The following is a 22007-nucleotide window of genomic DNA, read 5'->3' as shown; positions in this document are numbered from 1 at the left end:
GGCACTTTTTGAATCCAAACTTGCGAACAGTTTGATCGAAACATTGGTTCCACGATCTAGATGCTTGCTTGAGGCCATAAATGGCCTTCTTAAGCTTCCAAACCATGTGTTCTTTGCCCTTTATGGCATATCCTTCGGGTTGTTCCATGTAGATGGTCTCCTCAAGACCGCCGTTTAGAAACGCAGTCTTAACGTCTATCTGCCATACATCCCAATCCATATAAGCTGCAATAGACAATAGTATCCGGATCGATTTGAGCATGGCCACTGGGGAGAAGGTCTCATCATAATCGATGTCTTCCTTTTGGGTATACCCCTTGGCCACTAGTCTTGCCTTAAAGACTTTAACTCGCCCATCGGGTCCACGTTTACGTTTATATATCCACTTGCTCCCAATAGCAGTACAGCCTTCGGGTAGGACGGACAAATCGTAGACGTCTTTGTCTATCATAGATTGTAGTTCCGAATCCATTGCTTTCACCCATTCGCAATGATCGACATCTGCCAGCGCCTCCGCAAAGTTCCAGGGATCTAATACGTTGCTGTCCGAGGAGTGATCCATAGATTCCCCCAAACCAATGTATCTGTCGGACTCATGCGAGACCCTCCCACTGCGGCGCGACACTACAATATTTTGAGTAGAAGTTGAAGTTTCGGGAATTGATTGTACACTTGGTACTTGTTCTTGGTTAATGGAACTTGTGACAGAAGTCAGCTCATCGAGAGCCACTTCACTGCTGGGTTTATGATTCATTACATAGTCTTCCTCTAAGAATGTCGCGTGAGTACTCACAATGACTTTCTTATTTCGGAGACTAAAGAATTCATAACCTTTTGTGCCTTTGGGGTATCCTATAAACAAACACACCTCCGTCCTTGATCCTAGCTTAGATGGATCTTTTTCCAATACATGAGCCGGACAACCCCAAATCTTGAGATGTACTAGATTGGGCTTACGCTCAGTCCACAACTCATAAGGAGTAGTAGGTACGGATTTCGATGGTAAATTATCTAAAATATGGCTTGCAGAAAGCAAGGCATGTCCCCAAAAATGAAATAGGCAGACGTGCATAACTCATCATCGATCGAACCATGTTTAACAAGGTCATGTTCCTTCTTTCAGCCACGCCGTTCTGCTGGGGCGTGCCCGGCGCAGTCAGTTGGGATTCAATTCCCGACTCCGATAAGTAGTCCAAAAATTCGGCACTGAGGTATTCGCCTCCACGATCAGATCGTAGGCATTTGATATTCTTTCCATGATACTTCTCCACAAGAGTCTTAAAGTCTTTAAACTTGTCAAAAGACTCTGACTTGTGACGCATCAAATAGACATATCCAATTTTCGAGAATCATCAATAAAAGTGATGAAGTATCGAAAACCACCCCTTGCCTCTGTAGACATTGGTCCACATACATCGGAATGAACGAGCTCAAGTACTTCCTTGACCCTATTGCCATAAGCCTTAAAAGGCCTCTTAGTCATCTTGCCTTCTAAGCATGACTCACACTTATAAAAAGTTTCCTCCTCTAGACCTTTAATAAGATCTTGTTGAATAAGAGAATGGATCCTCCTTTCATTGGCATGACCAAGTCTAAGGTGCCATAAGTACGTTTCGTTCATTGAACTTGAAGGTTCCTTTCGTTTCTTTGAAATTTTCGATGTTGTATTGAGTTCTGATTTGCGATTATTAAATTGTGTAGAAGTGATTGTGTACAAATTGTTTTCCATGATACCACGACAGATATAAGAACCATCTTTCTTAATAACACAATTGTCATTAAAAGAAATCGAATATCCATCAAAAAACTAATTTAGAAACTGAAATTAAATTTCTTCTAAAAGAAGGTATCAACAAAACATTTTTTAAAATAAAAAATCTATCACTACTAAAAGGCAAATAAATGTCTCCCACTGCAACGACCGCCACTTTGGTAGCGTCGTCCAGCTGGACTTCGATCTCACGATCATGTAGCCGTCTTGTCACCTGCATTAAGTCAAGTTCAAAACAAATATGATCAGTAGCTCATGTGTCAGTAACCCAAGTGCAAGTAGATGTCGAAGCCAAACAAGACTCGACTACTAGAGCTTAGTGCATACCTGTAGCCTTGCCCCTTTTAGGACAGTCTGGCTTCCAATGCCCCTTCTCACCACACTTGAAACACTTACCCGAGGGCTTCTTATTTGCCCTTTTCTTCTTCTTTCCCTTAGCCACTTTGCCTGATTCTGAGTTCGGTGCCTTCCTTTTTCCTATGCTAGGCTTGAAGCCCGAGGAACGAGGTGCCGAAGTCATCATGGCAGCCTTAGCCTGGACCATAAGGTCCTCTGCTGACTGAAGTTCAGTCAATAGTTCTGCCAAGGTGTAATTCATTTTGTTCATCTCAAAGTTGAGCTTGAACTGCTGGAAGCTAGGGGGAAGACTTTGAAGGATGATTGTTACCTGGGACTCGGGATCGATCGTTCCTCCCAACACCTCAATCTGGTTGAGGTCGCCCATCATCTCGAGGACATGGTCCCTCACAGACGAGCCTTCCTTCATTGTCTTCGACATGATACTCCGAAACGTTCGATTCTGAGTACCAAAAAGATTCTTGAGATTCTGCATAATCTCGGCGACAATTTCCATGGCAGAATGCTGATGCTTGAGTACTGATGACATAGATGCCAACATGTAGCACTTAGTCATCTCATTCGCCTTATGCCACCGTCTATGTGCATCTCTGAGTCCTACCGCAGCGTTAGCCGCTGGCACTGGAGGTCACGGGGTTGTGAGCACAAAGTTGTACTCTTCAGCTGTAAGAACGATGTCCAAATTTTGTTTCCATTCTATGTAATTTTGGCCCTCGAGTTTGTTTTCTTTGAGAATTGCAGAAAGAGGATTGAACGACATATTGACGATTTGGTTTGCACTGCAAAACAGAATATTTACCATTTCTCATAAACTTATGTAAGAAGTTTGATTAGATTAACCATAAAACTTTTCAAAATCTTACAACTGTAAAATTAAAATTTTGTACCCTCCAGAGGAAGTCAATACGCATTAAAATCTTACAATTTTACTGGTCACAACACCGACGAATAGTCCAGAGACCACAAAGTGGCATGGCCGCCTAATGTTGCCTAAGCAAGACCATCTCTTTAGTATTACAGAGTCTCATTTCTACAACACACTCCCATAATAATGTTCATGTGCTGCTAACAAGATCAAGCTATCTCATAAATCCTGTGTGAACTTGTGAATCTCGTAGTTTCTTATGATTATTGTCCCCACAGAGCAGGTGTCGATAATATTGGAAATTACATTCTAGTTCATACTATTTATATTTGAGAAGCCCGCCCTCATGAACTTGCTATTTTCTTAGGATTATTGTCCCCACAGAGCAGGTGGCGATAATATTAGAAAAAGACTTCATAAATTGCAGACCAATTGATGGAGACCATATACAAAAGTTGAGTTCATAATTATAGCTTAGATATTTGGGTAATGGTTTTTCTTTAATTACCCTTAGCCTTAGGGCAGAGAAAGGCTTGATTAAATTTTGTTGGTATTTAATTTACTGGATAATTAAATCTTTATATTAATGTTGTTATCTTCCTTTAGGAAATTGTTGTTCTAGAATTTAATTCTTATTCATGTCTACTATAAGGTATATCTAAAATAAACAAATTATTTAATCCTTAATAAGACATGAAAAATGAATTCAAATTATTTCCTTGTTCAAGATTAGGAAGAGATATTTTATTATTTAATGTATTCATACATATCTATCCTTATTAGGATCTTAGATATAAAAATATTAGGAAACTATTAAATTATTCTTATCCATATCATCTAGGAATCAAAATAATATTATTTATTTCCATAGATATAGAAAATAATAAAAATATTCCTTAGATCTAGACTAATATTAGGAAACTATTAAATTATTCTCATCCATATCATCTAGGAATCAAAATAATATTATTTATTTCCATAGATATAGATAATAATAAAAATATTCCTAAAATCTAGGCAAATCTTCCATGAAGATTTTATTTCCATTAAATAATAATATTTTAATGATATCTTTTAATAAAATAATTAAATAATCATTAAAATAATCCTTCATCGTTATCTCATCGTACGAGGTTCGCACGAACGATGAACGACGAAAATCCGACGAGTTCTTCGTCGGACCACGACTCATGCAGCATCTCGGCCACCGGCACGCAGGTGGCGCGCCAGCATCTCGGCCTGCGGCTTCTTTTTGCGCCTTGAAGAACTACTGGCGGAGGACGCTCCAGCGGAACTTCGTCTCCGTTTTGGAGGCATTGATGAAAATGGCGTGAATGGCAGCGAAAATGATGAAGTGAAAGTGGATTGGAGGGAAATAGGAAAGAGAAACAACCGGCTAAGTGTTTTGTAATTCACATTATCTAAAATTTCAATGCATGTCTGAAGCGGCGTCTACAGTGGGTAGAGAAGAGAGAGAACAAAAGACATGATGTTTCTGTCACATCAATTGCTTTCGGCGTCTCGTCAACAGTACATGCAGCAGGTGGGATGCAGTGGCGGCCTTACAAAAGGTAGAGTTTGCCCTTTCAAGCCCTGAGGGTGTTATGGTCCGAAAAAACCAGGTTTATGATTATATATTTTGTTAGATACCTATGATGAGATTTTTAAATGTTAGGGGTCTCTGCTGTTATAAGTCGAAAAGTTAGGGATCTTTTGTGCAGTTCACTCTTGATTATATTGCCATCAAGATTTTTAAATTTTGTAGTAAGTATCATACTAGTGAATACCAGTATAAATTTTTTACCATCAGCATATTCGTTTTTTGCAAGTTTTAATTGAATACATGACAATATATATACACATTTCAATCTTTTGAAAAGCACAAAAAAAATATGAATATATTATTTTGGAGAAGAAATCAACATCAAGTTGCAGACTTTGTGGAAAATTTAGGTCACTAGATGTGAACATGCAACTTGGGCTAGTGGTGTTTGATGAGGCACCGAGTGAGACTATGAATTTATTACTGAATAACCGGCTGGGAATAACCAATGGCCGTATTACCCAAAGTAGGGATGGTGTTTGAACTTTAGGACAATGATCTCTTCTTTTTATATATATAAAAAGAATAATATATTTATATAAAAATAATTTACTTTTTATATATATAAAAAGAATAATATATTTATATAAAAATAATTTAATTTTAATACAGATATATTTATATAAAAAGAATAATATATTTATATAAAAAGAATTTAATTTTATATAAAAAGAATTCAATTCTATGTATAGAACTTGCAGTAAATACAAATATATTTATAAATATAAACCTTAAATAATTTTAATATACAGAGTACTAAAGAATAATAACAAGATTGAATACAATAAAATATACTTATAAATATAAACCTTAAATAATTTTAATATACAGAGTACTAAAGAATAATAACAAGATTGAATAAAATAAAATATACTTATATAAAAAGAATTTAATTTTAAACACATACTCCATAGTAGTATTATACAAATTTCAACAAATTAAAAGTATAGAACTTAACTAAAATATACCCGAAACTAATTAATTAATGTCTTAATTACCAATAATATATTCCCTCCATGTCCTAACTGTATAAATATAAAACCCTAATGAAAGAGCCTCTCTGTTTCATTCTCTCCCCTCCCCGCCAGTCTCCATTGCCGTCGCATTACCGCTCGCCTATGTTTATATATAAGCTCCACAAACCTAACTTTGCTTCCCCGACGAATTGAATTTTCATATTCAATCGTCGAATTTATTCCAAAATGGTAAGTTTATGTTTTCGTTTTTATACTCAATTCGAACCTCTCCACAGTATTGTAAAATTGAGTTTCTACGTTTCTATTGTTAATCAAGGCTGCAACTGAGATGGTGCGCTCGGTCCGTTTTGGCTTCATGACTGATAAAGAAGTGAGGAAGCAGAGTTTAGTGAAAATCACAAATCCTAATTTGCTTGATACGTTGGACAAGCCAATTCCTGGCGGACTGTATGATTTAGCTATGGGACCTCTCGTTGACGGCGCCGAGTAAGTTCAAAGTTTGTAGAAGGTGCATTTTTGTGTCTGGAATTCATGATTGTCCTGTGTTTTGCAGGTGTAAATCGTGCGGCCAGCAATCGTTTAATTGCTCCGGTCATTGTGGCCACATCGAGCTTGTTTCGCCAGCTTACAATCCATTGCTTGTGAAAATGCTGAGTAATATTCTCAATAAAGCATGCTTTTATTGTTTTCATTTTCGATCAAGCAAGGCGGAGGTGGGTTGGTGTATTTTTTTCGTTGCTCAAAATGTTGTGTTGTAATCACTATATTGAGAGTGTATGTTTATTAGCCTAACATTCTTTGTGCCTTGGTTTAGGCTGAGAACTGTGTTTCTCAATTGGAAAGGATAAAAGAAGGAAACATTGTTGCAGCGAAGAAGTTGAGTTTGCGACAGAAGGTGATAGACAAGAAAAAGATGGACTGGGCCGATGTAGACGATGTAGTTGATCCAGAGGATAGTCAAGGGAGTAATGTATCACATTCTGGAGTAGATTCTGATGTCGAAAATAACCACAAGCATGAGAAAGAGGCATTCTGGGACTCCACCTTGCTAACTGAATCTATGTCAGTTTTGAATGAATTTTTAAAGGCAAAAGAGAAGAAGTGCAAGAACTGCAAACGCAGTAACCCAAAGATCACCAAACCAACATTTGGATGGTTTCATGTGGTATGTTCAATCTGACTTACATTATTTTAACAGCCAGTTCTTTATCGATAGCTAGAATTACACATTTAAAGTTTCATTCTTGTTCTTTTCACCATCTCAAGCTTCCCCTTGTCTTGCTTTATTATAACATTTGCGATAACTCAGGTTTTTATGTGATAAAATAACTGAGGTTCATTACCCACTATAAAAGAATGATACAAATGAGGCTTAGGCAATTTTTATTTTTTTAATAATCTCCAACTCTTCATTACCCACTACATTATGCAGAAAGGAATTTCTAGTACCCAATTGAGAGCGAATGCCATACTAAGCAGTGGGTTGGACGTGACGCACAGCGGAGGTGGTGAGGATAGACCTTCCTCTGAGGTGTTAAATGCTAGTGATTGTTCATGGAAGGATGGCTCTGACACAGCTGAAGCCCATTCATATGCTGCCTCAGATAGCCTCAAAACACCCAGCAAAAAAAGGCAAAAGCAAACTAAAATTCGAAATCCAGGGTTTGAGGAGAAAGTTGATTTATTTTCAGGACCTCTCTTACCATCAGAGGTGGCTTCCTTAGTACTAATTTCATGGTTTCTTGCCTTTTGACAAATTATAGCTATTAAAATGTTTTTATGCCCCCTAATTGGCAGGTTAGAGGTATTCTGAGACGTTTGTGGGAAAATGAAGCTGAGCTTTGCTCATATATAAGTGATATTCAACACCAGCATGATACTATTTTTGAAAAAATAGCAGGCTACTCAATGTTTTTTCTAGAGACTGTTCTTGTCCCTCCTATTAAATTCAGACCTCCGGCCAAAGGTGGCAATTCTGTAAGTCAGACAAATTCTTTTCATGCATGCTTAATTTAACTACGTCAGTGGTCTCTTTACCTTCAAATTTCATATGTGCCATTGACACAATCTCTTGTTGACATTTACGTAAAGGATTTGCTCTTCACAAAATCTTGTGTTTTTTTCTCTGCATTAGCTTTTGTTCTTATTTGCCATTAAAATGTTGTTGCTACCAACTTATGCTTACATAAATTTTTATGATCTTCCCTTCAGGTGATGGAGCATCCACACACTGTTCTATTAGGGAAGGTGCTGCAGGCAAATATCGCTTTAGGAAATGCTCACACAAATAATTCTGAACGCTCAAGGATTATTAGTCGTTGGATGGATCTTCAGCAATCTATCAATGTATTAGTTGATAACAAAAATGCGAGTAGTGAGTCAATTTCTTCCTTCACCTGTGCTTGCTTCTTTTCAAACGACTTGCATTACAGGGGTGCCTTTTGAGTTTGAGAGCATCATCATTGTTGGTTATTATGGTTGCAGTAGTTAAGTACCTAGAGTATACTGAATATGAAATACCTTAGCAACTCCATAATTATCGAACTTAAATTTATTTGTATCTGTCCTGTGATTCAGATAGATAAAAGTGTTTTGCAAGCCATCTTCATCACCACGTTTTCATCCTGTGTGGACAGTTTTTGGTGCCGCGGTTAGCCCAGATGTGTGATATACTGATATGCATTCCTTAAACTTAGTGTGCCAGAACAGTAGATGATTTATCTTGTAATATTAACCTAAGATTGTAACCTCACATTTACGTCAGGTACGGCCCAGTATAAAAAGTACTCCCTCCATTTCCTAAAAATAGAAACTCTTTCCTTTTTGGTCCGTTTCCTAAAATAAAAAACTTTCCATTTTAGGAAATGGACCCCACAATCCACTAACCCTAATTCCACTTCTTTCTCTCTCCCACTCTCTTACTTTACCCATTTTTTCTCTTCCCCTCTCTTACTTTACCAATTTTGCACTAAAACCCATGCGGTTTCCAAAGTTCCTATTTTTAAGAAACGGTAGGAGTATTATTTCACTGTAAATCATGATCCCGTTGGCCCAAACATCCTGGACTTCAGATGCATCTTCATGTTTTTTGTGTTTCTCTTTTTCCAGTGTAGTGCCATTAGTGCTTGTTAAATTCAAACTGCTTCTATGGAGTGTAAAGTTCTATTATAACTATTTATCTTGTAATTTCATAAGTTGTTCTGTCTGCATCCGCAATGTAGGTCAATCTTTAAAAGACGGTGTTATGGGAATTTGTCAGTACCTTGAAAAGAAGGAGGGTTTATTCCGCCAGAAGATGATGGGCAAAAGGGTCAATTTCGCTTGCCGGTCTGTCATATCTCCAGACCCTTACTTGGCAGTTAATGAAATTGGAATTCCTCCATACTTTGCTTTGAGATTGACATATCCAGAGGTATGGGTGAAGGTTTTATTTAGTACTCCCTCCATCCCAAGGAAGATGACCCCTTCCTTGCGCGGCACGGGATTTTATGCAGTTTTATTTTGTGTATTAGGTGGAGAGAATAAAATAAGAGAGAGGGAATAAAGTAGAGATAAAGGAGTTTCCATTTCTAGTAATGAGTCATCTTGGATGGGACAAACTAAAAAGGAAAACGGTCATCTTCAATGGGACTTGGGGGAGTATGTTTTTGTAATACGTCAAGTCACTGTCTCTTGTTATTGTGCCGTGTGAGTGAAAGAAACGACATTGGGTACATGAGCATGTATGGAGATTGGAGAGGCAACATGGTAGTCAGCGATGCTCTTTTTTGTCTGATAAAATGATTGCAGTCTTTTGTGATTTCTCATGTCAGACTAGCATATATTACTTTCAAAACTCCTTCCTTTATTTAGTCCCTAATGTATTTCAGAGAGTGACTCCTTGGAATGCTGGAAAATTGAGGGATGCTGTCATTAATGGGCCTGATATCCATCCTGGAGCTACAACTTATGTGGATAGTGTATCCACTGTAAAACTACCTAAAGATAAAAAGATGCGTGTATCAATATCTAGAAAATTACCCTCGTCACGGGGTGTCGTAACCCAATCGGGGAAGATCGACGAGCATGAGTTTGAGGGCAAGACTGTCCTTCGCCACTTGCAAGATGGGGATATTGTGCTTGTAAATCGTCAGGTACTTGAAAGGATCCATTTAACCGATAATTTATTTGATATTCTACTTTTAAATATATGTAAAAGATACTTTTGTTTTATTTGTGTATATATATAGGGGTGTGTTAAAATCAAAACAGTCTTATATGAAAAACAACAAACCATGTACACTATATGCATCCGTAATTTTATGTATATAAAATGGACGGCCTCTTGTAATATTATATATATATATATATATATATATATATATATATATCAGGTAGAGTATTAGTGGTGTACCTTGTAAATGATAAGGCTTGAAATTTTATTTACTAGGAAAGGAGTAGATAGTATCACTTTCAAGTCCAGTTTTCCATTGAAAGTATCTTGTTGGATATTATATTGTCCAATCTCTTCTAGGGTTCATATATGCTTTAAGCTTTGTTTCGAATTTCTTTTCAGCCCACGCTCCACAAGCCAAGTATAATGGCTCATGTTGTTCGTGTATTGAAGGGAGAAAGAACTCTGCGCATGCATTATGCAAATTGCAGGTTGGCATATTTTTGTCTATTATATATACAGTCTTTTTCCTTGATAATCCATAGATTGACATCTTCATTTGAAATTGGCTTTAGCTCATACAATGCAGATTTTGATGGTGATGAAATCAATGTGCATTTTCCTCAAGATGAAATTTCTCGTGCAGAAGCGTACAACATTGTTAATGCTAATGAACAATATATTGTTCCAACAAAGGGCGACACTGTGAGAGGCTTGATTCAGGTTCCAGTATCAGGACAGCATGTTAATTGCTATCTTCTTTCCTAAAATTTGTTGGTGATTGCGATGTCCATTCCTTTTTTGTGCCTCCCACTTTATTTCTTGCTACATTTCTTCCTCCACCTGCGCGATTATCTAATTCAAGCTTGTGATTGTAATATTGCAGGATAATATTGTCGCTGCTGTGCTTATTACAATGAAGAATACATTTTTTAATCGGAGTGAATTTAGTCAGCTGCTTTATGGGTCTGGTGTATTTGCAGCTGGGCCTGGTTCGCGTCCAGGAGAACAGAAAGTTTCAGTATTAGATTCTGAAGGTCTGATGGAATCTGTCTTGCCTGCAGTGTGGAAACCAGAGCCTCTTTGGACTGGGAAACAGGTAAAAAATTTCAGATGCTTATATGCTTCCTGATATGCATGGCTTATTTTGCATATTACTCCCTCTGTCCTCAAAGAATTTGCACTTTGGGGTCGGCACGGGTTTTAATGTAAAATTGATGAAGTAAGAGAGAGGTAGAGAGAAAAAGTAAATAAAGTATTATTAGTGGAGAATGAGTCCCAACTCATTAGAGAGAAAAGACTTTCCAAAATTAGAAAGTGCATATTCTTCTGGGACGGACTAAAAAGGAAAGAGTGCATATTCTTGAGGGACGGAGGGAGTATTATATTACAGAAATTCTACATGATGACGAAGGAATACATTGATATCTAGAAGTATTTCTGTGATTTGTTAATTTTTTTTGGCCTTTCTAGGTCATTACAGCATTACTGAATCACATCACTAGAGGTTGTGCACCTTGTATTGTTGAAAATCAAGGGAAAATCCCGAAGAACTATTTTGCTAGCACCAATTACAAAAAAGGAGAGGAGGATCAAGATCACAATGCTGAACATGATTTATTAATTTGGAAGAATGAGCTAGTACGTGGTGTCATCGACAAAGCTCAATTTGGAAAGTTTGGCTTGGTTCACACAGTGCAAGAGCTTTATGGATCTAATAGTGCAGGAATTTTGCTTTCTGCATTAAGCCGGTTATTCACACTCTTCTTGCAGGTGCTTGTCATGCTGCTTTAAAGTGTTTTGATATATATGAGCGTCTCATCTGTCTACTCACAAATTGTTCTCTGTTCATGGCAGTTTCATGGGTTCACATGTGGGCTAGATGACCTTATCATATTACCCAATTACGATATCCAGAGAAAGGAGAAACTTGAAGGAGAAGATGTAGGTGAAGAGGTCCACTGTGATTTTGTCAAGTTCAAACCTGGGCAAATAGGTATGGTACCGGAATTTTTTTTGATTATGATGTACTTCTCCATGTTAAGATTTTATGATTCTTCTTCCATGTTTTGCCTGACATTTGTTCTTCAAGGGTTTGGCTTTTGTCTTTGATATAAATATTATGTATAGGGTAGTGATAAAAATATAACTAATTCCTAATGCATAACTAAATAACCAAACACGGAGGTCATTTTTAGATAATAATTAGGTGATTTTTTGATTGATTTAGTTCAGAACACGGAGGTCAGTTTAAGATCTTAATGACCATAGTGTTTTGAATCTCATCCTTCCATATTTTATCCATTAGTTGAGATTTGGTCTCTAGTTATGCATTATGATTTAGTTATTTTTTTTCATCACTACCCTATATATAGTTCTTTTCAAGTACAATCAACAAACACTGTAGGCTAGGTGTGCTGCTGTCTCTGTGGTCGTTTTCTATTCACTTCCAACCCAAATTAAATATGGAATTTAACTGATCAATTCATCCATTTCTAAGGTGTTGTCAAATCCTTTCCGAGTCACTGATTCAACCAACTACTACTTCTACATTCCTCTGTTCTCTGGCCTTCATTCATATCAAATATCCCACCGTATGCTGATACACTCACACAAACACACAGTATAAATATATAATTTTGTTATTTCTAACTTAATGCCAAACTGTGTACCCTAATAAAATTATTGTTTTTGCTTATCATGCTATTTGCACTAAATGCTTTTCAGATTTTGTTATTTTGGTTTACCTATTTGAATAAACCTAACTTTAAATGGTGAATTTTTTCTATTAAGCCAAATCCAGATGTAATCGTGCTGCACATTAGGTTTCGCTCTGAACATTTACAAATATATTCAGATCTTCTTAGCTGGTGTTTGCTCAAATTACTCAATGTGTGATGGTTAATGTTTTACATATTTAGTTTGTATTAATCTTGTTTTTGCTGGTGTACCATTACTTTTTAATGCTGAATTTGCTTCTTATCCTTTTTTGTTTTGTTATGGTAGGCCCTGAAGAGCTGCAGTTGGAAATTGAGAAAGTCATATCCAGTGATAGAGAATCTTCAACTGCAATATTGGACATGAAAATGAAAAATAAGTTGACAAATAGGCTAACTAGGGAAGGTTCTGATATACTCAAACATTTGCTGACTAAAGGGTTGTTGAAACCTTTTCCGAAGAACTGCATCTCCGTGATGACCACTACAGGCGCTAAGGGTAGTACGGTGAGTTAGAATATTTAATTAATTCCTGAATCTACTGTCCTGTTCTCCCAACGAATAGAATCTACCGTCCCTACTTTCTACATGCCAAACTTGGTCTTTTTAATTTGAAATGCACATACTATGCTGCTTTATTATAAACCGCTGTTGTCGAAGCGACTGAATCACCATTTCTGACTGAAATAGTTGTGGCATAAATAAATTCTCGTGGGAGAGTTGTAGTCATTAATTTAGTTCTGTCCTGTTTGTGTTCTGTTAATGGCCTTATTGACTTACTCTTACAAGTTCCCTTGTTTATCAAATATTCCCCTCTCTTTCCGGATGGCTTATTTATCTGTTTCAAATGTTTAATGAGAAATTGACACGGTAATTTCATTTATCTTGGATAGGTGAATTTCCAACAAATATCTGCCTATCTAGGACAACAGGAGTTGGAAGGTAAAAGAGTGCCTCGAATGGTTTCTGGGAAGACTTTGCCCTCCTTTCCTCCGTGGGATTACACTGCTAGAGCCGGAGGATTTATCACTGATCGCTTTCTTTCTGGCCTCCGACCACAGGAATATTACTTCCATTGTATGGCTGGCCGTGAAGGGTAATTTCTACTCTCCCATTTGTTTTGTCCATTGCATCAGCTTATTTTGTTCTCAGATTGAATTTTTTGGAATGTTTTCGATCTATTTTCTCTTTTTATAACCTTCTCAAACTTCTATCTTATATTCTGCAGGTTAGTTGACACAGCAGTAAAGACATCTCGTAGTGGATATCTACAGCGCTGTCTGATAAAAAATCTGGAGAGTCTCAAAGTTTGTTATGACTATACAGTTCGTGATTCTGATGGTTCGATCGTTCAATTTTACTATGGAGAAGATGGTGTTGATGTCCTCAAGACGAGCTTCCTTAAAAATTTTAAGGCACTACAAGATGTAAGCTATTATATTCATCTCCTCTAGTTCTAGACTGTTGAACTTTCTGATTGCATATGGATGCCTTCAAACAATGGTAAAAGAAAAGACTTAGATATATCTTTATTTTTTATGTTGTAGAATCGAGAAACTATCTGCGGGAAATTTCAGAACCAGCGTCAATTCAACAGTTACATTAACGAATTACCCAAGGGGCTTGAAGAACAAGCCAAGCGCTATATTCATGAAGTGCAAGAAAATTCATCAGAAAAACAAATTCTTCCAAGACACAAAGGTAAAAAGAAGGAACATGAGAAGGAAAAGGCATTAGCAGAAGAGCAAGCCTTTTTAGCGTTGGTGAAGCAGAAATATCTATCGAGTCTTGCAGAATCAGGAGAACCAGTTGGTGTCATTGCAGCTCAGTCAGTAGGTGAACCATCAACGCAGATGACGTAAGATTTCTTCCCTGATCTCTTGATTAATGCTATATGGAGAGGGATTCGTCAAATTCTGCTTATCTAGATTGTGTTTGTCAGTAATGTCTGGTGGCTGATATGATGCTCGTAATTTTTCAGACTCAACACTTTTCATCTGGCTGGCCGTGGAGAAATGAACGTGACCCTTGGTATTCCTCGTCTCCAGGAGATTTTGATGACTGCACCAAATATCATTAAGACTCCCGTTTTGACCTGCCCATTCGCTGATTTGAGATCCAAGTGAGTTATGACACTCCTTTATGATACACATCGAAAACTCACTATGATATTTGCTCAATTCAAATCTGTGATATACAGGCGTGACGTCGTGGCCCTAGTTTCAAAGGTGAAGAGAGTCTCAGTGGCGGATCTGGTGGAGAGTATGGAAATTGAACTCTCATTTGATCGGCATGACGTGGCTAGAATTTATAAGTTGATAATGAAACTCAAAGAGACTGAGTTTATGTCGTCAGAGGACATTAAGGATACGCTCGAAACTACTTTTCTATATGAATTGGAGGATGCAATCGAAAATCATATCATTTTCCTCTCCAGAATTAGTGGCATTAAAAACTTCGTGTCTAATTCAACAACAGCAGTACCAGGTGAAACTGATGAAGATGAATCAGGGGAAAAATCAACAGAAGTCGACAATGACGACGACGATGATGAAGATGATGAGAAGGGGGGAAATGACATCGATGCAGATGCTCAGAAGAGAAAGCAACAAGCTTCGGATGAAAGGGACTATAGTGATGAATCTGATGTCGACCATGGTGAAGCTGAGTTACCTCCAGATCCGGAGAAAAGCAAGAGCGAGGTAGAAGACCCCGAGGACATGGATACCAGCAAAGACGATGGAACCATACACTCAGATGAGAAAGACGAACAAAAGGCCGATGAGGGCGGAGGTACATCCGCAAGAGATTTTTATTCAGGAAAAGGTTTTTCCAGCAAGAAAATAAAACGTGCTGTGAAGTTGGAATGCAAAGGATTGTCGTATGAAGTCCACTTCAGATTTACCAACGAGCCTCATTTATTGCTTGATCAGGTAAATAAATATCTTCTTAATTACACAGAAAATAATACTAGTGAAATATTTTCTTGAATTATTTTTCTTATGAAACTAAATGGAGTATTGTTCAATCTGTTTCCCAGCTTGCCCAGAAAACAGCAAAGAAGGTATTCATCAAGGGGACTGGCAAGATGAGCCAATGCAGATTAGTACAATACGACCCTGACGAGAAAACAGTCATCTGGAACGACACCAAGAAGCCGAAGAGGGGCGAGAACAGACCGGAAGCAGGTGCAGACGACTCTTTGTATTGGGCAATGAAGGCGTCCGGTGTGGACTTCAAGTCGCTGTGGGAGATGCACGCGGATCTTGACGTGAATCGTCTCTATTCGAACAATGTGCACGCGGTGCTGAACACATATGGTGTGGAGGCCGCCCGAGAGACTCTGATAAGGGAGGTGAAGCAGGTGTTCGATATCTATGGCGTGAAGATAGACTACCGGCATTTGAGCTTGATCGCGGATTACATGACCCATACAGGTGGGTATAGGCCAATGAGTCGGCATGGGTGTATATCAGAGTCGATATCTCCGTTCCTTAAGATGTCGTTTGAGATGGCGTCCAAATTCATCGTTGAAGCAGCGTCTCTCGGGCTAAAAGATGACCTAGAGACCCCGTCGTCCAGGATCTGCTTAGGTCTGCCTGTCAAAGTCGGTACAGGCTGTTTTGACTTGATGCAGAAATTGGATTCTTGATGCCCTCTTTTATTTTTTTAGATTTTGTATTTTGGATTTGGTTGATCACCATGTTTGTATCATTATTTATTCTTCGACACACGCTCAAATTTTGATCCACAAAATCACCATACCATTTAATAGTGAATACTTCTTTCTGTTATCAATTGTGTATTAAAATTTGTGACTAGTTAAAAATGCATATTATTGTGACAGTGCGCCTTTAACAAATTGTGTTAGAAATTTTTTCCCAAAAAAGACTGATCCAACACAACTGGGCCGGATAGAGTGTGCATGTCTTTAAACAATTTTTTGTCTTGTAAATTAAACTTTGGCCACTCTAATAGAAATTCAAATACCCAAAGAAAGATTATACATAAAAAAAGTGAATACACATAGGATGACAATTTTTTTTACTACGACACATAGGAGTATTAAAGTTACAATGTAATTAATCAGTACTCCATCCGTCATACTTTAGCAGTCTCGGTTGACCATTTTTTGTAGTAGCACTTTAGGAGTCTCGGTTGAAATATGACATAAATGACAATAGGCCCCCCATTCAAATAACATTTTTCCACCGACATTTTATTATAAAACTAATATATGTAAAAGTAGGACCTACATTCCACTATTTTTTGTCAGCAGCTTTTCTTTATATTTCTTAAAACTCATGTCGAACTCAAATGAGACTCCCAAAGTGAGACAAAGGGTATTTTCTAAATTAGCAGCATTACCAAAAAAAGGACCAAATTTATTGTTTTTTTGGGTAATTTGACCTATAATTTGGTACTTCTTCCGTCCCAGTTAAGATGACACGTTTTTCCTTTTTAGTTTGTCCCAACTAAGATGACACATTTTCTTTTTTTGGAAACTTTCTCTCTCTACAATTAATATACCCAACTACTTTTTTACACTCCTATTAAAATAATCATCTCTCTATTTTAATACTCTCTCCGTCCCGGACTACTTGCACTTATTTCCTTTCTGGGCGTCCCAAGTTATTTGCACTCTTTCCATTTTTAGTAAAAATTATCACATACAGCCGCAATTGTTGACTTTGTTATACACTCATTCCTTAATCTCCGTGCCGAAAAGGAAATGTGCGAGTGGTCCGGGACGGAGGGAGTACTTACACCAACCTTTTCTTTCTCCAATTAAAAACATTAATCAATAACTCCTAAAATCCCATGCCGGCCAAGTAATGTGTCATTTTAGCTGGGACGGAGGGAGTACATCTTATAAAACTTGGGCCCGTGAGACGATGAACGAACCAATATAATAGGCCTAATAACTACGGAAATCCATGTTTTAGATAAAAAGCCTGATTGCTTCAGTTCGGCCCATTAATGAACAAAGGCGAGTGAGAGAGAACCCTCTTCCCTTCTGTTCTGGCTAGGGTTTTTGCAGCTAGAGAGAGAGAGAGAGAGAATTCTTGCAGCGATTCCACCACAAGCAGCAGCTATGGCCAGCACGAAAGTTCAGCGTATTATGACCCAACCGATTAACCTGATCTTCAGGTATCTTCAGAGCAAAGCGCGCATTCAGATTTGGCTGTTTGAGCAGAAGGATCTGAGGATCGAGGGCCGAATAATCGGATTCGACGAGTACATGAATTTGGTGCTGGATGAAGCTGAGGAGGTCAACATCAAGAAGAACAGCAGGAAGCAGCTCGGTAGGATTTTGCTGAAAGGGGATAACATCACCTTGATGATGAATACTGCCAAATGAAAAGGTACTCACTCTCAACCATTGCTTCTATTTGATGCTTTTTTTATCAGTTAATTGTGCTTTGAATCCGAATTGTTAGGGTTTTGTGCTGTTTTCGCGTTGTCTGTTACTCAAGTGTTCTATGAAATGCCCCAATTGTGAAATGCCCCGAATTGAGTTGTGCATACTGTAAACTTTTGTTGATTTTGCAGCTTCTTTGTTTTTTGAAAGAATGAACTGTTGTTGATGCCAATATTAGTGTTTTGCAATACAATTTGTGATTCATCCGCACTAGTTATGTTGATGCCAATGCCTTAGGGTTTCTCTCTATTGAATTTTGCAGGTTGAAAGAGTAACAAAGGGACTGGACTGGACTGGACTGGGTTCTTGTAGTTCTTTTAGAATGACATTGTCTGCTTTCTTCTTCTCTTTAGGATGCCCGTTTTCCTTTTACCTCGTTATCCACTGTGTTCGTCTGTGTTCATGTAAAGAAGATGATTTGCTTTAATTTGGCTATTGAAGAGTTGGAAGTATTCAGTCACATATTTGACCCTTTTCCACTTTGTTGTTCTTTCTCGTACTGTCATTGCATTCCCGAGATGTTCTTCGTGTTATGATTGTGTAGTTCCTCGATAATAACTTATTGAATATGTGACAGTTGCTACCCACTGCAGAAATTGTAAAGAAATGATACATTTTGAATGAGACAAACAGAGATCATCAAACAATATTCAATACACAGTCATAACTAATATAGTAGTGTTAGGCCATCTGCAACACTGTCTCTTATCCGTCCCTTAAATTACTATTCATGGGCCCCACTGTACTTTTTTACTCCATCTCTTAATTAAGGGACGGAACCTGCAACCCTCCATCTCTTATCCGTCCATTAACCGTCTCTTAAATTACTATTCATTCAATTTCATTTTTTATTTTTATTTCCAACCAAATTCAATTAATAAAAACACACTTCATTAAATAAAATAAAACTACAACATAAAATAAAAATACAACTTAAATTTCAAAAAAATAAAAAAAACACATAATTAAAATCCTAAAAAAATAAAAATTACATAATTTAAAATACAATTTTATAGAAAATAAAAAAAGTATTCCGTCGGCGAATCATCCCCCGAAGGCGGTGGAGGTGCACTGAAGCCACCTGGAGGCGGAATACCAAGTTGTCTTGCCATAAGCTCAATTCCAGCAAGATAGGCTTGGTATTGGGGATGCGTCATGCGGGAAGTGTCCGCCATTGTGGCGGTCATGTACATGGACATTAGGGAGTTTGAGGGTGCCCCCGAGCCTGCCTGGCTTGATTCGGCTCGGCCCCTCCTCCCTCTAGCCGCCTTCGCCGCATTTCTCCCTTGCGGCCGACGGCGCCCACGGGAGGACCCCCGGCATCGTCTGCCGTGCCCTCAACCTCATGCGATGCAAACTCTTGTGCGGCGCTGCTTGAACCGCCCTCACTAGACGAGTATTGGCCACCCGCCGTGTGCTTCGTGCGCTTCGAGGTCGAGCCCGAGCTGGACCGGACACCGCCGACCCACCTTTCCTCGTCTTTGACGACCTCCCAAACATCGACATGTTTGAATTGTTTGCCGGTGTCGTCGAAGTAGACTCGCAAAGCCGACCTCAGAATGTCGGCTCGCGTGGCTCCGCTTTGGTAATGAGTCGTTTCACTCTTGTAGATGACGCAGAATTTTTTGACCTCTCTGTCGACTCGGTCAAAGTGAGCGCGAAGCATCTTAAATGTGCGGCGGCGGGACCCCTTCGGCTTAATCTCGTGGTAGGCCTCGGTGACCTTTTCCAAGAAGCACTTCCAGGATTTTTGATTCCCGACGATGGGATCGTACGAGACGTTGTTCCAGGCGTTGTACACCGCCAGCGTTTCTTTTGGGCTGTTCGGATGCCGGCCTAGATCCTCATCCTCCTCGTCCGCCTCCGCCTCCGCCCTGGAGCTTCCACCGCCTCGGCCTTCTTCCGGAGTGGATTCAAAGGAATAATCCTCCCAAATCTGGGATAATCCCTACGAATACCTCGGGGCGGAGGGACGGGCCACGGGCGTATGCATCTACATCAAAATGAGGTGGTTGGTATCCCCGGTGTCGACGAACCCTGGGTGCCCGGCGTCGACGAACCGGAACCACCACCCAGGACATTGTACATGCCCCCCAGTCGCCGAACGCGTTGATGTCGAACCCGCCAGAGTTTCCGTCGCCGGACATTTTGTGATGAGAGGTTAGATGAAAATTGGAGAGGAAATGAAGATGATTTGGGAAGAATAAATGTGTATTTGTGTGTGAAATGAGGATTAATTAGGAGTATTTATAGAGTAAAAAAATAAAAAAAATAAAAAAACGGTAATACTAACGGTAATATTACCGTTTTTCATTTTTTAATTTTTTTTAAATTCGAATTTAAAAAAAATGATTTATTGTATCAGGGTGACGATGCCCACTCGCGGGCCGGTGAGTGGGCGTCACGCATGGCGCCGGAGCGCGCCACGTCGCGCTGGTGAGTGGCGAGATGTCTCGCCATCCGTCTCGGTGGGACGGAACGCTCGGCGGGCTGGGGATGAGACGGGGCGCTGCAACGCATCACGCCGCCGTCTCGTCCCGGCGTGACGGATTACGGGCCACCCGCGTGACGCGTTGCGGGTGGCCTTACAAGACTCATATGTCAACACTAGGTATTCAAATCACACGATTTTACTGAAGCAATGTAGCTGAAAAGAAAAATAAAATTGGGGAACATGTGAGTAAATAGGAAATTACAGTTTGAGAGGCGTTCCCTGCAACCTCCTCCGGTATCGGCGCCGGTGCGGCATCTTGCGCTGCCACCGCTGACAAAAAAATACAGTCACCACCACCAAAAACAGAGGGATGCAATGGAAAGTGGACTTACCAAATTTTGCCATTTTACTATAATGTGAAAGAGATGAAGGAAATTTTTTCTCTATGTATGAGCAATTGAACATGCTGTGTGGAATTGTCCCAATTTATATGGTGCTATTTAGCCATTTTTGTTAATACTCTCTCAATGCATTAATTTAATAGTAGTAGTAAAATACATGTACAATAATTAATTTAAATCCTAATGGCAAAAGAATTTGAGCATCCACAGCCGTGCTCTTGCCAACGGCACGGTTGTGGGCCCGGCCCCACTTTTTCTGCCTGCTCTCTGGCAAGAGCACAACACCCACAGCTGTGCTCTTCCGCAAGAACGAGCACAATTAATTTAAAATTCAATTAAACAAAAACATTTCAATAATACTAAAATTCATTAAAAAAACCTAAATAATATTACAAATGACAAATAACATAAAAACGACATAATTAAAATCCTAAAAATTAAAAATTACATAATTAAAATACTAAAAATTAAAAAAAACCACTAAGCGTTGCCGAATTTCGCCCACATGTGTTTGATTAGGTCTTCTTGTAGTTGATTGTGGATTCGGGTATCGCGCATTGTAGGCCTTGTCTCGATTCTCTGGCCAACCGTCGTATGCTCGCCTCGGCGTGGGGGAGACCTCGCTGTTGAGCTTCCGGCTTCGTCCTCGTCGTAGAAGCTAGCCGCCCTCGACCCTTCGTCGGCTATAATCATGTTGTGTAAGATAATACACGTGAACATGATGTCGGCGATATTTTCACGTACCATAGCCGAGCCGGGGACTTAACAATGTTGAATCGGGCTTGAAGGACCCCCCGAAAGCTCTTTTGACGTCTTTCCGTACGGACTCTTGACGCTGCGCAAAAAGAACCCGTCTCGGGTCGTGCGGGTTGTTGAACGTCTTCACGAAAGTCAACCACCGTGGGTAGATACCATCGGCGAGATAGTAACCCATGTGGTATCTATTTCCGTTGATGGTGAAGTCGATCGCCGGTGCTACACCATTCATCACATCATTGAAGAGTGGTGAAGAATATAGCACATTCAAGTCGTTGTTGGATCCAGCAACGCCGAAATATGCATGTCAAATCCATAGGCGGTAGTCGGCGACCGCCTCAAGGATAAGCGTTGGGCCGCCGCCTTTGTGACCGCTCAAGTGTTGCCCCCTCCAAGCAGTCGGGCAATTCTTTCACCTCCAATGCATGCAGTCAATGCTGCCAAGCATTCCGGGAAAGCCATGGACTGATTCGTGAAGACGAAGCAACCGTTGGCAACCGAAGGAATTCATCCCCGAAAGCTGAACGAACGCCCTCGCAAAAATTCTTTAG

General features: G+C 39.2%; 1 protein-coding gene across 1 annotated transcript; it reads left to right on the top strand.

The window, feature by feature from the left end:
• The first annotated feature begins 5655 nt into the window (after positions 1-5655).
• On the top strand, positions 5656-16237 carry LOC121751869 (DNA-directed RNA polymerase I subunit 1-like). The gene is made up of 21 exons (XM_042146660.1): positions 5656-5801; positions 5890-6059; positions 6127-6286; positions 6388-6738; positions 7006-7284; positions 7371-7550; positions 7785-7947; positions 8795-8985; positions 9443-9706; positions 10129-10217; positions 10302-10449; positions 10613-10825; positions 11200-11499; positions 11584-11722; positions 12733-12950; positions 13337-13539; positions 13672-13870; positions 13991-14301; positions 14425-14565; positions 14644-15376; positions 15484-16237. Exons 1-21 carry the CDS (start codon positions 5799-5801, stop codon positions 16093-16095), a joined length of 5067 nt encoding a protein of 1688 aa, XP_042002594.1. The 5' UTR covers positions 5656-5798; the 3' UTR covers positions 16096-16237.
• The last annotated feature ends 5770 nt before the right edge of the window (positions 16238-22007 follow it).

The sequence above is a fragment of the Salvia splendens genome, chromosome 10 (assembly GCF_004379255.2).
Source record: "Salvia splendens isolate huo1 chromosome 10, SspV2, whole genome shotgun sequence".
NCBI classification, from domain to species: Eukaryota; Viridiplantae; Streptophyta; class Magnoliopsida; order Lamiales; family Lamiaceae; genus Salvia; species Salvia splendens.
The sequence above is the reverse complement of the archived record's forward strand: the minus strand, read 5'-3'. Positions and strand labels throughout refer to the sequence as shown.

What these genes read in the sequence shown, in the direction of transcription:
- LOC121751869 (XM_042146660.1), top strand. An exon ending in GACCTCTCTTACCATCAGAG is followed by an intron (nt 7,285 to 7,370) that starts GTGGCTTCCTTA and finishes CCTAATTGGCAG; the next exon opens with GTTAGAGGTATTCTGAGACG. An exon ending in TGATAACAAAAATGCGAGTA is followed by an intron (nt 7,948 to 8,794) that starts GTGAGTCAATTT and finishes TCCGCAATGTAG; the next exon opens with GTCAATCTTTAAAAGACGGT.